This window comes from Chelonoidis abingdonii, chromosome 3 (assembly GCF_003597395.2).
Source record: "Chelonoidis abingdonii isolate Lonesome George chromosome 3, CheloAbing_2.0, whole genome shotgun sequence".
Taxonomy (NCBI): Eukaryota; Metazoa; Chordata; order Testudines; family Testudinidae; genus Chelonoidis; species Chelonoidis abingdonii.
In genome coordinates, this window is record NC_133771.1 from 152602639 (window position 1) to 152616462 (window position 13824).

Consider the following 13824-nt stretch of genomic DNA (forward strand, 5'->3'; position numbering starts at 1 on the left):
GTATACAAATTCCCGCCCCTGACTTTAAACAATCCAGTTCTCTGATTGGTCCTCTAGTCAGGTGTTTGGTTACCCTTTCCAGGTAAAAGAAACTTAACCCTTACCTTACCTATCTACTTATGACAATCATGGAGCTGCATTTAAATATTTCCTAGATATATTGTACTTTAATGACTTGGGGAACAAAGGGAAAAATGCTAAGTATGGAGATTAAGTTCTTGTATGAGACAAAATGGAATGGAATATTTGCACTCTTAACAGATTAAACAGATAGATAGTTTAACATTCCCCAGTCTTTTAGGTTGTATTTAACATATCTGCAAATTTTTTAACAAAATCTCAGCATTATTAATCAGCTGTCTTGTATCATACAGTGATGTGACTTTTTTCAGCCAAAAATGACTTAATTACTCTTCTTTCTTGTTTGAGACCTAGCATCATCTCTGATATTCCTTTATCTCCAATGGCTTGGCCAGAGAAGTTTTGCAGTGCTCTTCTCTTTTACCTAGTAGCATAGTGTTACACTTTTTCAATTTAAAATACTGCTTCTTGCTATCTAAACTTTTGTGCGACATATGGATGTAATGCCTAAATCTTTCTGTCAGAAATAAAGTTTACAGGATATACAAAAAGAATCAAATAACTGGTTAAATTGTTTCTTTTCAAAGTGATATGTTGACATTATTCATGCAAAACTACTTCCCTCTCATCTTTTTATAGCCTGCTTCATCAGGAGATGATAGAGCCATGTGTTTTACCTGCAGTGTGTGTTTGGTGTGCTGGGAGCCTACAGATGAACCTTGGTGAGTCTAAGTGTGGAACGTGAGACTTATTTTGCTTTCTGTATGATATGAAAATATATTAGATTAAAAAAAATTAAGTGAAGTACTGTGGTAGACATACCTTGCCTGAGTTCTTCTTATGTATTTGTATTTAGAAAGTTTTGAAGCAATGGATTTCCAAAAAGATACCAATTTTTTAAACGCAAACTGTCCTGACATTTTAAGTAACACTTTATTGCACTTCCTATAATACAGGAAAAGAATGAAACTGCGCTTGGTGAAAGCTCTTGGTTTTTCTTTCATTTGGAATACCTTTACAATTTAATGGTCTGTCTTCTGACACTCTAGGTTTACCTAAAATTTATTCACCTGCAAATACTTGATTTAAGGATTCTGTGTCAGTTGATGAGGTTACTGATGATAAAGTGTGATAAGGCAAATGGGTTGAATATTTGGATCTTACCACCTTTAAATAAAGGATTCACTAGTTTTCAAATGACTTGTTAAATGTATGCATGAGTGCATTTCTTTACCTGTTTCTAGGTGCCTGATCTAACTTTGTCTTAAATCCGTGTCTTAAATTGTCCCATTCTCTAAATTACATTCTGGCTACCTTGAATTTTTCTTTTTAATTTTAGCCCTTTACTTCCTATTTGCCCCTTTTACTACACCTGATGATTTTCTCTTCTTTGGTACAATCTGTCAGATGTTAGTAAAGAATTATGATTTTTTTCAGTGTCTCCACCAACTGCACAAATTTAATTCAGAAATCTTTCACACTTGTCTTACTAGCTTTTTTTATTTTTATTGGTTAAGACTCTACACTTCTCAGTGTCCCTTTCTGTAGGGAGAAATGTAGGACTGAATACAGTACTGTACTTACTAAAGCTATATAGAGATGAAATCTGGTATTACAAGCAGTGATACTGTATGCACTCTTGAGTTAAATTTTCTCTCTTGTTATAGCATCTTACTGCTTGCTCTTTTGACATTAGTAGCCAGTCAGAGCCCAGCAGTTGTCATGATAACTTGGTGGTTATTTCTCTTAATGGTGTGTGCAAATCCCCCTGCATTTTGATACGTGGAATTCCTTTAAGCATTTCATACAATATGGTTATTGAGAAATAACCACAAACTAAGGATCAATAACATTATTCTTATGCTCTCGTTAAAACAATTTCGTTCTTGTATGATTCAACTCTATTACAGGTTGAGATATTACTTGTGCATTATGTCTTCACAAACTTGGAAGTTGATTTTAATAGTTAGTAGCTGGTATTCTAATGCAAACTTGCTGCTAGGAGAAGCCAACATTTTGATATTTTATTTTTTTAATGCGCAAAGGTCTGAACATGAGAGACATTCCCCAAACTGCCCGTTTGTCAAAGGTGAGCACACACAGAATGTACCCCTCTCAGTCACACTCGCAACAAGTCCAGCACAGTTTCCCTGCACAGATGGCACTGACAGGATAGCTTGCTTTGGATCAGGAAGTTGCCCTCACTTTCTAGCTGCAGCAACAAAACGAGGAAAGATCTGCATATGGGATGTTTCCAAACTTATGAAGGTACATCTTATTTAAGAATTCAATAGTAGTAATTGTTTTGTCAGATTTAAATCAATGTACACCTCTACATTTTTATTTGTTTAGGTTCACTTAAAGTTTGAGATCAATGCATATGATCCAGCAATTGTTCAACAGCTTGTGTTGTCAGGAGAACAGAGCTCAGGGGTTGACTCAAGGAGACCAACATTAGCATGGCTAGAAGATTCCTCTAGCTGTTCAGATATACCAAAATTGGAAGGAGACAGGTATGCTAACCTTCCAAATTTAAAAATATTTTTTTAAAATGTTCTATCTTGGATAATGGATTTGAAATGCCATTAAACTTATTCACACTTAGTTAGAAAGCAGAAGACAATGATTCATCTGTTGCTTATTCATGGAGATGGGAGTGGAATGTGGAGTGGTGATGCTTATGTACTCCCATGTGATGTAAAAGTGTCACTGAAGTCCTGTCTGGTGAATGATTGTTTTTCTTTCAAAGCTTATATTTTACCTCAGTTATATTTTAAAATACTTTCCTCACCTGTCTTAATGTGTGCATTTTTTACGTGATAGATAGAAAAGATGCATTATCAGAGTGTGCTTGAAATATTGTGATGCACGAAGCTAGAAACAATGTGGGGGAACTTAAGTTTCAAGAATAGATCTTCATTTTAATCGTATGGGATAATAGTTAAATGCAAGTGTTCTAAAGCTTTTGGAAGGTGTAGTTTCTAATCATTATGCTTTGAAATCAAGTAAAATTTATTTAAGAGCTGCCAGACCTTGTCTTTTCCATGTTTTTATCAATCTGTTTGTACGGCTCTTTTAAAGTACAAATTACTATGGAAGTACTAAGAACTATATTTCTTTCCTTACATATTTAATAACCAAGATAAGTAGTGTGTTTATAGACTCATATGTTTGAAAGGCCTTTTACATAGTGAATGCAATCCCTATCCTGAGGCATTTCAATTTGTTATAGCTATGACTTGATGCAAACTGAAGAGATGATATCAAGCAAAGGGAAGGATGGCAGTTGCCAAAAAAAACCTTGCGTGTATTCACAATGAATACATGTCTATATTCTGTGAGATCTTATCACTATATCCAAGCATCATAAGTTAACGTTGACTGACTTTCTCTCGTACCCATAAAACAATCATTGATGGAAAGCTCCTGGGGAAGTGAGTGTTGAACGGTGAGGTGATGAAATTTTCTGTCACCTTTCTAAATATTTTCACTCAACTTCAGGGGATCCAGAAAGCAATAGCTAGTCTGCATGAAAGCAGAAATTTATTTTTCTTTTTAACTGAAATTCATCTTCAAGTATTGGTTATTTCACATAATGTGTGCCTGTGCACTCTTGACCGCAGATTATAAACAGTGTCTGTGCCTGCCCAGTGCAGCACTGTGTGCTCTCAGGTGTGGGCAGTAGGGAGGCACCGACCTGCCACTGCTTAAGTTCCTTCTCTACTGCCTGAGGCTTGAAATGGAGCAACTGCAGTGTCCACTGCTTCCTATCTGTTTTCCCACTTTCTTACTTTTTAGCTTTATTTACTCTATTTAGTGTGTTGGGTTTTTGTTTGTTTGTTTTTAAGTTGATTTTGTGCATGGAGGGGCCCCCACTGAATTTAACTCCTCAACTTTGTGGTCTATGGCTTTTTCGTTATGCTTAAGGCCTCGGGTTCAAACCCTGCCTGACTTGCCACAGGTCTCTTCCCTGTAGCAGTGGGCACTCCAGCTATCTCCGGTGTCTTGAAGAATCGGAGAAATATAGGGCTGGAAGGGACCTCAAGAGGTCATCTAATCCATTCCCCTACGCTAAGGCAGGGCCAAGTATACCAAGACCATCTTTGACAGGTGCTTATCTAACCTATTCTTAACCTCCAGTGATGGAGAACCTCCTTTTGGAAGCCTATTCTAGTGCTTAATTATCCTTATAGTTAGAAGGTTTTCCTCTTGTCTAACCTAAATCTCCCTTGCTGCAGATTATGCCCATCACTACTTGTCCTATATTAAGTGGATATGGAGAACAATTTAACAGCCCTTAATGTATTGAATGACTGTTATCAGGTCCTGTTCCCCTGCCCTTTCAGGCTTTTTTTACCCTCAGTACTAAACATGCCAAGTTTTTAACCTTTTCTCAGAGGTCCGATTTTCTAAACCTTTTATCATTTTTGTTTCTCTCTTCTGGACTCTCTCTCGTTTATCCACCTCTTTCTTAAAGTGTTGTGAACAGAACTGATTCCCATCTGAAGTCTCACCGGTGCTGAGTAGAGCAGGACGGTTACCTCCTATGTCTTAAATACATTACTTCCGTTAATATACCCCAGAATGATAGTAGCTTTTTTGGCAACTGTAGTACATTGAACATAAGTGAATCGTATGTGATCCATTATAACACTCAATTTCTTTTCTTCAGTGCTTCTGCCTCTCCAGTTACTCCCCATTTTGCAGTTGTACATTTATTTTTCCTTCCTAAATATAATACTTTTCACTTGTCTTTATTGAATTTCATCTTGTTAATTTCAAACCAATTCTCCAGTTTGTCAGGATTGTCATTTTGTATTCTAATCCTATATTCCAGTGTGCTAACAAACCCTCTCAGTTTGGTGTCATCTGCAAATTTTATAAGCACTCTCTGCTCCTTTATCTAAACCATAAATGAAAATACCGAGTATGTACCAGTCCCCTGCAGAGCCCCACTAGATGTGTTCCCCTCAGTTTGACAGCAAACTATTGATAACTACTCTTTGAGTATGGTCTTTCAACCAGTTACACACTCACATTATAGTAATTTCATCTAGACCATATTCCTCTAGTTTGCGTGTGAGAATGTCATGTTGGCACTGTCAACCTTACTAATTTTAAGATATCATCATGTCTATTGCTTTTCCCCTATTCACTAGGCTACTAACCCTGTCAAAGAAGGAAATTACATATACTCGATTATAAGACAGTTCATTTATAAGTTGACCCCCGCCCCCCCCTGACAGATAAGTAAAAGTGGCAAATTTTTATGACCCATTCATAAGCCGACCTTGTAATTCAGGGGTTGGCAAACCCTGGTTCCCAGCCCGTCAGGATAAGCTGCTAGCAGCCCAAGACGGTTTGTTTACCTTGAGCATCCGCAGGCACCAGAGGACGCTTATTGTCCTGGACTTCCAAGTTGCCTGCTTTCATGTCATTGTTCATCCCTCCCTCAAGAGTCTTCTGTGGTCTTATAGGCTCAGAGCATTACCAATACATTGTCGTTCTCTTCAGGAATCTCTATGGCTCCAAGGGTCTTTATGAAGGTCCTGTCAGCAGTAGTGGCTCACCTGCATCAGTAGGGCATTGCAGTCTTTCCATATTTGGACGACTGGCTCCTCAGAGGCCACTCCATCAGTACTGGGAAAGATCTCTAAGAGAATTCAGATAATCAAAGCACCCCAGTCTTGCCCTCTGAACATGGTACAGCATAATACTGAGTTATTATGGAGGTAGTATAAACACTTTGCTACCGAAATGTCATTGAATGACATCCCTTTACTCTGAAGGGAGTGTAATCTGTTGGTTATTGCATAAGAATAGGAATTGAGAACCCTGAATTCTAATTCTAACTGGGCCCATGACCTTGCACGAATTTGTCAGCCTGCTCGTGCCCCAGTTTGTTTTTTAAAATAGGCATAAAACCTGTTGTATCTCATAACATTGTGGGAATTAAAGTTTTTGTACAATCTTTGATGTATGGAGGCTGAGTAAATGCAAAGTGTATAATCCATGATTGCAAATGTTGCAACTGTCACGTTTTAAAATCTCATTGAGCTGTGTTGTGCTTTTAGTGATGACCTGTTGGAGGATTCGGACAGCGAAGAGCATTCCAGATCAGAATCTGTGACAGGTGGGTATGATATTTTTGAACACTATCTGCAAAAATCTGTTAGGAATTTAAGGATTTTTGGGTTAGGAAATGAAGTTAATTTGAACTCTGCTTTCTTGCATGTATATATGAAAATATAGGCTTGGATCACCTTTACAGCTACAATACATGTACACACTTTAGTCTGTGACAAGCTAAAGCTTTGGAGAAAATGTAAAATGACAACATAAACTTCACTTACATAAAATCCCATGGCAAGGAGTTAAAATAACATTACAAATCTTTTGTTGTGGAAAGAACTAATAGTAAAAGTAATAGTGGCATACAAATGTGTTCACATTTTAAATAGCACAAAGCATTAGAATTGCAGCATAATCAACTGGGCTTTATGACTGTTAAGTAATGTAAAGTTAAATGAAGTTAGATCTAGGCATTTGAAAATAAGAAATTATCATTCAGCTAGTGAAATTGTATGTTAGATGAAACTGGAAGGATGTTAAATTTCAAAATAGCATTCAAGTTCTTCTCAAAATGTGTTAATGGGGGTGGGCGGAAATTGTCACTAGGAAAGGGTGTGCAGTCCTGTATGAAAGTAGCATCTGAAAAGTGTTAATGCAGGATCTGAATAGCTCATATAACCAAAAAGGCACACAAAATTTAAGCTAAAGTAAAAAAGGAAGCAAAATATTGATAGTTTGAATTTGGGTCTGGTTCGTCCCATTTCTGGAACTGAGGAAATACATAGTTCTGTGGGAGACTTTAAAATAAAAATGTGAAATGTCAACTTTAGCAGTTGCACAGTAACTTTGAGTTGTGAAAATCTTTTTCCATAGTGACAAAATTACGAAGGACCCAAAAACTGTATTGAATTATAAAGGTTCTTGGGTTTTGTTTCTTGATGTTTCTCACCAGTAGGTATAAACCTTCATGTTCTTTTGGCTTACTAGGGTCTGTACAGGGTTTGTTGGTTTTTTCTTGTAATGCTTGTATGCATTGTCTATTTTCATTTAATTTTTTTTATAACTTTTACACGTCACTGGTTAAATGAACAGTTGCTGGACAAGGACAACAAGAATTTTAAATAGACTATTGACTGTAGCTGACATTTTTTGCCCTCTGTAGTATTGCTACAGTGAAGATTGAGATGTAAAACTATACTTTTAAAAAAATACTCTTTAGCGCCTTTTTATTTGAAAAGAGGAAAATACAATAAGCAAACATTGGGAAAGGGATAGCTCAGTGGTTTGACCATTGGCCTGCTAAACAGAGGGTTGTGAGTTCAATCCTTGAGGGGGCCACTTAGAGATCTGGGGAAAAATCAGTACTTGGTCCTGCTAGTGAAGGCAGGGGGCTGGACTCAATGACCTTTCGAGGTCCCTTCCAGTTCTAGGAGATAGGTATGTCTCCATTAATTTATTTTAACAACTTTGTCTTTCAGAGTTTGACTTATTTATATCATGCCATTTTGCATGATGTTTCATAGAAAAAGGTAAGGAAATAGAGAAGAGAGAAGAGTAAACTCACTGCTACAGACATTTTCGGTTGTGTTGGTAAATTGAGGATAAGATAGGACAGGAGTGAAGAGCAAACTTAAAAAGTCTTAAAGTCAGGAAATTCAGAAGTGAGATACCCACAGCAACCTTGAATTTCCAAGAGTTTTTGGATAGAACGGTGTTTGTGAAAGGTACCACATTCACATCTCTGAAGGCTAAATTTATCTGTCCTTAAACTTCAGTTTAAATCCACCTTCATTATAGAGGGGCCATCTTTTAAGACTGAGAGGTGCACTAAATGTATAATTGTAATATCTGGGAATGGTATCCATCTGAAGCAGAGTAGGAGGGTGAGCAGCAAAAAGGATACCATGATCAACTTATTGCAGCTGAATTTTTTATAGTGAAGGGTAATGCCAGTAGTTAAACTCAACTTTACAAAAATGTGACTTGCATATTCCTTGTTTATCTGACTTTGCTATCTAATACAATCTTTAATGAACAACGCAAATTGATTACATGACTATCAATAAAAATCTCTCGAACTGAGGCAAAGGAAAGTTTCTGTTTATTTCTAACAAGTTTTGTACTGTTGAAGTAGAAATCTTGCAAAAAAAAAGTTATCAGTTTTATATTAAATAAAAATTGTTAAAGCTTTAGAAGGGAAACACTTGAAAGTTGGGAAGTGACAACCGCCTAAATCTTAAGTCAGTTAGCTTGTATAGATGTATTCTGATAGTTAATTACATGATCACAACTGCTTTTTGCAAGACCTGTTCATTTTCTGTGCAAAGTACATAAGGTCAGGGTCCTCATTGAAATGTCAAAGGACAGGGTGGGGAGGGAGAATAGAACTGCCTCACTTGCTCTACAATCTCCAGTTTGCACTCTGAATGAGATAGGGTTCTTGCAGGAAAACTGTGATCATGTAATTAACTATATCATCATGCATACGAATAAGGGAGTAGACTTGAGGTGTAGAAATCTGGATCTTCAAGTTTAAATGCTAGAAAAGAAGAATCTCAGGGTTATTTTCCTTCAGCTGTGTTTCAGCCTCTTCTTCCTGGTCTGGTATCAACCTATGACTTTTTCGTTTGCAATCATTCATATTTACTAAATAATGCAAAGGTTCTGCGACTTCTCTGAGTTACTTTTGAAAAATTTTGTCCTTGCATTATTCCAGTTTAATTAGACCAGGTTATATTTCAGCATTGAGGGTGTTCTTTTTCATATCTTATGATTGGTAGTTAGGAATACTGGGTGGGGGGTTGTTTTGCTGGTTGGTTTGTCAGCTGATGTAAACAGTAAAATATGGCGGTAGTGTAGCATGGGTTTATCAGCTAGGAGTGGGAGCTGAGTCTGCCCTTCTGAGGGGGTCATACTAGGCTGTCTAGGTAGCCGGAGGGGGTATTTGTGTGTGTACAGCAGAGCCACTTGAGTGGCTTATGAGGTTCAGTATGAACAGCAACTCAGGAAGGTAAGTTTGACTTGTTGGGAAAGTCTTCAGTTTCTTTTCCTCTATCATTCTGATTTGAGTTTTCTTAATTATTTAAAGGACAGTTGTTAACTTTTCGGGAATTAATATTTCTAGGTCCTTTCCCACATATGGAAATGTCACATTTTTGTATCCTCTGTATATTTGAAGATACACAGAGAAATGACTAAATGGTTGGTTAATAGAATTAGTCTATAACCTAAACCAAGCACCTACTAATGCATTGTTTGTTCTAAAGGGCATACATCACAAAAAGAAACCATGGAGGTGAGCCTTGATATAACAGCCCTGAGCATCCTTCAGCAGCCTGAGAAACTTCAGTGGGAAATCGTTGCAAATGTGCTTGAAGACACAGTTAAGGATCTAGAAGAACTTGGGGCAAATCCCTGTCTAGCCAACTGTAAGAGTGAAAAGATGAAGGAGAAGCATCTGGAACAGCACAACATTCCCTTTCCTTGTTTGTTAGCTGGGGGTTTATTAACATACAAATCACCTGCTACCTCCCCTGTTAGTAGTAACTCTCAGAGATCACTGGATGGTTTAAGCAGGACTCGAGGTGAGAGTGTATCAGAGCAGGGATCAACGGACAATGAATCCTGCACTAATTCAGAACTGAATTCCCCTCTGGTAAGGAGGACTTTACCAATATTGCTTCTTTACAGCATTAAGGAGTCTGATGAAAAAGCAGGAAAAATCTTTTCACAGATGAACAATATTATGAGTAAAAGTTTACACGATGATGGTTTTACAGTTCCACAGATCATTGAGATGGAGCTGGACAGTCAGGAACAGTTGCTGTTGCAGGATCCACCTGTGACTTATATTCAACAATTTGCAGATGCAGCAGCCAATCTAACTTCTCCAGACTCTGATAAGTGGAACTCTCTGTTTCCCAAGCCTGGGACGTTGGTTCAGTGCCTGCGACTACCTAAGTTTGCAGAGGAGGAGAACCTTTGTGTAGATTCAATCACTCCTTGTGCAGATGGAGTTCATTTGTTAGTAGGACTACGGACATGCCCTGTTGAATCCCTGAGTGCAATAAATCAAGTAGAGGCCTTGAATAATTTAAATAAATTAAATTCGGCACTATGTAACAGAAGAAAGGGTGAACTAGAGTCGAGTCTTGCTGTTGTGAATGGCACAAATATCAGTGTGATCCAGCATGAGTCACCAGCAGACGCAGTACAAACGCCTTTAATAATTCAACCTGAGCAGAGAAATGTTAGTGGTGGATATCTAGTGCTTTACAAAATGAACTATGCCACTAGAATAGTGACTCTAGAGGAGGAACCAATAAAAATCCAGCATATCAAAGACCCCCAGGACACAATTACCTCACTGATTTTGCTCCCACCAGATATACTGGACAATCAAGATGATGAGTGTGAGGAGCCTGTAGAAGAAATACATTTAACTCCTAAGAATGGTAATGGGAGAGAGAGAAAATCTGAGATCTCTACTCTTGGGCACCTGGTAATAACTACTCAGGGAGGGTTTGTAAAAATTTTAGATCTTTCGAACTTTGAAATTCTGGCCAAAGTGGAGCCACCTAAAAAGGAGGGTGATGAGGAACCCGATATGTTTGTCTCTGTGATCTACTGCTCGGGCACAGACAGACTGTGTGCTTGCACCAAAGGTAAGATACTTTTTGAAAAAAGTGATAAACACTATAATAAAATGACAGATGTTAAATGTGGTAGAATGTTGACTGAGTTTCAGAACTACAAAAGTGCACCATATAAATGATTTTGAGGGTTGTATATTGAGGATGTTCTCAAATTCACCCCTGGTTCTAGCACTATTCCACATTTTAAGTTTAGGTGATATATCTCTAAAATTGGAATGTACATTTTAGGTGCACGCAGTGTATTGATAATTCTGTTCTTCATAGATTCATAGTTTAAAGCCTGAAGGGATCATTAGATCATCTAGTCTGACCTCTTTTGTATCGCAGCCCACTAAATTCCACTCCTCTATCCTTGTATTTGAACCTAATAACTTTGTTTGACTGAAGCATATGTTCCAGGAAGACAAGGTAGATGAGGTAATATATCTTTTACTGGATCAACTTCTGTTGGCGAGAGAAGTTGGTCCAATAAAAGATATCACCCACCTTGTCTCTCTAATATCCTGGGACAGACACAGCTTTAACAACACTGCATGTATTCCAGAAAGACATCCAGTCTTGATTTGAAGACTTCACAAAATGGAGAATCCACCTCGTCCCTTTGTAGTTTGTTCCAGTGGTTAATCATTCTCACTGTTAAAAATCTATCTTACTTCATTTTTTATTTCCAGCCACCAGTTCTTGTTACACCTTTCTTTCTTCACTCAACTAAACATTTTCTCCCCATGAAGGTGCAGTAATAAAGTCCCAATCCCAGGCCTGGTCTATGCTACAGAGGTTGACGTCAGGCAGCTTACGTCAACCTAATTATGTCAGTATGTACATTACAGCATTGCTCCCACCGATGTAAGTGCCCTACTACACTGACATAGTAACTCCACTTCCACAAGAGGCGTAGGGCTTATGTCAATGAAGTTAGGGTGACCCAGTGTCTGTATAGACACTGTGTTCTTACATCAGCTGGTGGCTGTCTTGTCAATTTCACAACAAATTGCTGTCCAGCTGCCCCCCGCTCCCCAGGAGAGCTGGGCAGCTGGACCCTGCTTCTGCTCCCAGCTTGGGAGCCAGGGCGAGAAGCCCAGGGTGGCTTCCCACCCACTTCTGGTGGAGCAGAGGGCGGGAAGCCTGCCTGGAGCCTGTGGGCAGCTAGGCTCCCGGCAGGGAGCTGCCAGCCCACTGCCTCTCCTAGGTCAGTGGAAGCACTTCTGGTGAGGATGTGTACCGCTGACCCAAGGAGAGTAGTGTGGACATGCTGTAAGTTGACCTTTTCAAGGTATGATTCCCCACTCTGAACCTTTAGCGTACAAAAGATGGGGTAACTGCATGAACCCCTCTAAGCTTAATTACTAGCTTAGAAATGATTGATAGAGCTGCCACCACCCAAAAATATAGTGTTTTGGGACACTTTCTGGCCCCCAAACCCTTCCGTGGGAACCCCAAGACCCAAAACCCCTTGGGTTTCACAACAAAGGGAAATAAACCATTCCCCCTCCTTCCTTTCTCCCAGATTCTCCCCTCCCTGGGTTACACTGGGAGATCCCTGTGATTCAACTCCTTGAATCTTAAAACAGAGAGGAAATTCACCTTCCCCCTCTTATCTCCCCCTCCCAGACTCTCTCCCTGAGAGAGAGACAGTGATCCTAACACAGAGAGAAATCAGGCTTTTCCTCCCCCCTTCTCTCCTTTCTCCCCACCAATTCCCTGGTGAGTGCAGACCCCCTCCCTTGGGTCTTACACAAGAAAAAAAAAAAAATCAATCAGTTCTCTTAAAAAAAAAAGCTTTTAATAAAAGAGAAAAAAGTTAAAATTATCTCTGTAAAATCAAGATGGAACATGTTACAGGGTCTTTCAGCTTATAGACACTAGAGAGAATCTTCCCCCCCAGCACAAATACAAGTTGTAGCAAACAGAGATACAATCCTTCCAGCAAAATTTGCAAATAAAGAAAACAATCAAAAGACTAAACCACCTTTGTAACTGGTACTTACTAAATTGAACAGAAGAGGCTGTTTCAGAAAATTGGACAGTCTGTATACATGTCTGGTCCCTCTCAGAACCCAGAGAGAACAAAGCAAAAACCCAAAAAGCACAGACAGAGGCTTCCCTCCACCGAGATTTGAAAGTATCTTGTCTCCTGATTGGTCCTCTGGTCAGGTGTTCCAGGTTTACTGAGCTAGTTAACCATTTACAGGTAGAAGAGACATTAACCCTTAACCATCTGTTTATGACAGACCTAGTATAGATCGACTTACCTTTCTAGTGTAGACATACCTTCAGTCATCTTTTTGATAAGCTAAACTGATTGAGACCTTTATTTCTCTATCGCGCATTTTCTCCAAATCTTTTTTTGTGGCTGTTTTCTGCATCCCCCAGTTTTTCAACTTTTTCTTTTTGTGTATGGACAGCACACAATATTTCATTATTGGTCTCAGCAGTGCTGCATACAAGGGTAAAATTTTCTCCATACTTGTACTCACTATTCCTGTATTTATGCATCCAAGAATTAAACTAGACGTTTTTGCCACAGCATTGCACCGGGAGTTCAGTTTCAGTTTGAGTCATTGATCTCCAGGATGCAATGCCCTATTCTATGGGTGTGGTTTGCCTTTTTTCCCCGCTAGATGTCTGACCTTGTATTTGGCTGAATATAAACGCTTTTTTTTTTTTTGAGTGGGCCTCATTTACCAAGTGATCCAGATAACTCTGTATGGCTGCCTAGTTCTTATCTGTCATTCCACCAATCTTTGTGTCCTCTGCAAATTTTATCAGCAAAGATTTTATATTTACTTCCAAATCATTGATAAGTGTTGAATGGTGTTGGGGCGTAGTACAGACCCATGCAGAATCCCACTAGAATTTGATGATGAGTCTCCATTGACATCTACTTTTTGAGATTAGCCAGTTTAACACTTAATGTAGTTTATTGATACTATGTAGTGTTCATGTTTTAATTAGAGTGCTGTGCAGGACTAAGTCAAAGTATATTACGTTTACGCAGTTACATTTATCAGCCAAA

The 13824-nt window shown here is 38.6% G+C and overlaps 1 protein-coding gene across 1 annotated transcript in view; it reads left to right on the top strand.

Annotated features, from left to right (window-relative positions):
• The window catches only part of BIRC6 (baculoviral IAP repeat containing 6), a 337908-nt gene that overhangs the window by 31985 nt on the left and 292099 nt on the right, over positions 1 to 13824 (top strand). Inside the window, 5 exon segments of the mRNA XM_075064579.1 lie at positions 721 to 803; positions 2127 to 2349; positions 2434 to 2594; positions 6156 to 6214; positions 9420 to 10817. Coding sequence (XP_074920680.1) covers positions 721 to 803; positions 2127 to 2349; positions 2434 to 2594; positions 6156 to 6214; positions 9420 to 10817 — 1924 coding nt within the window.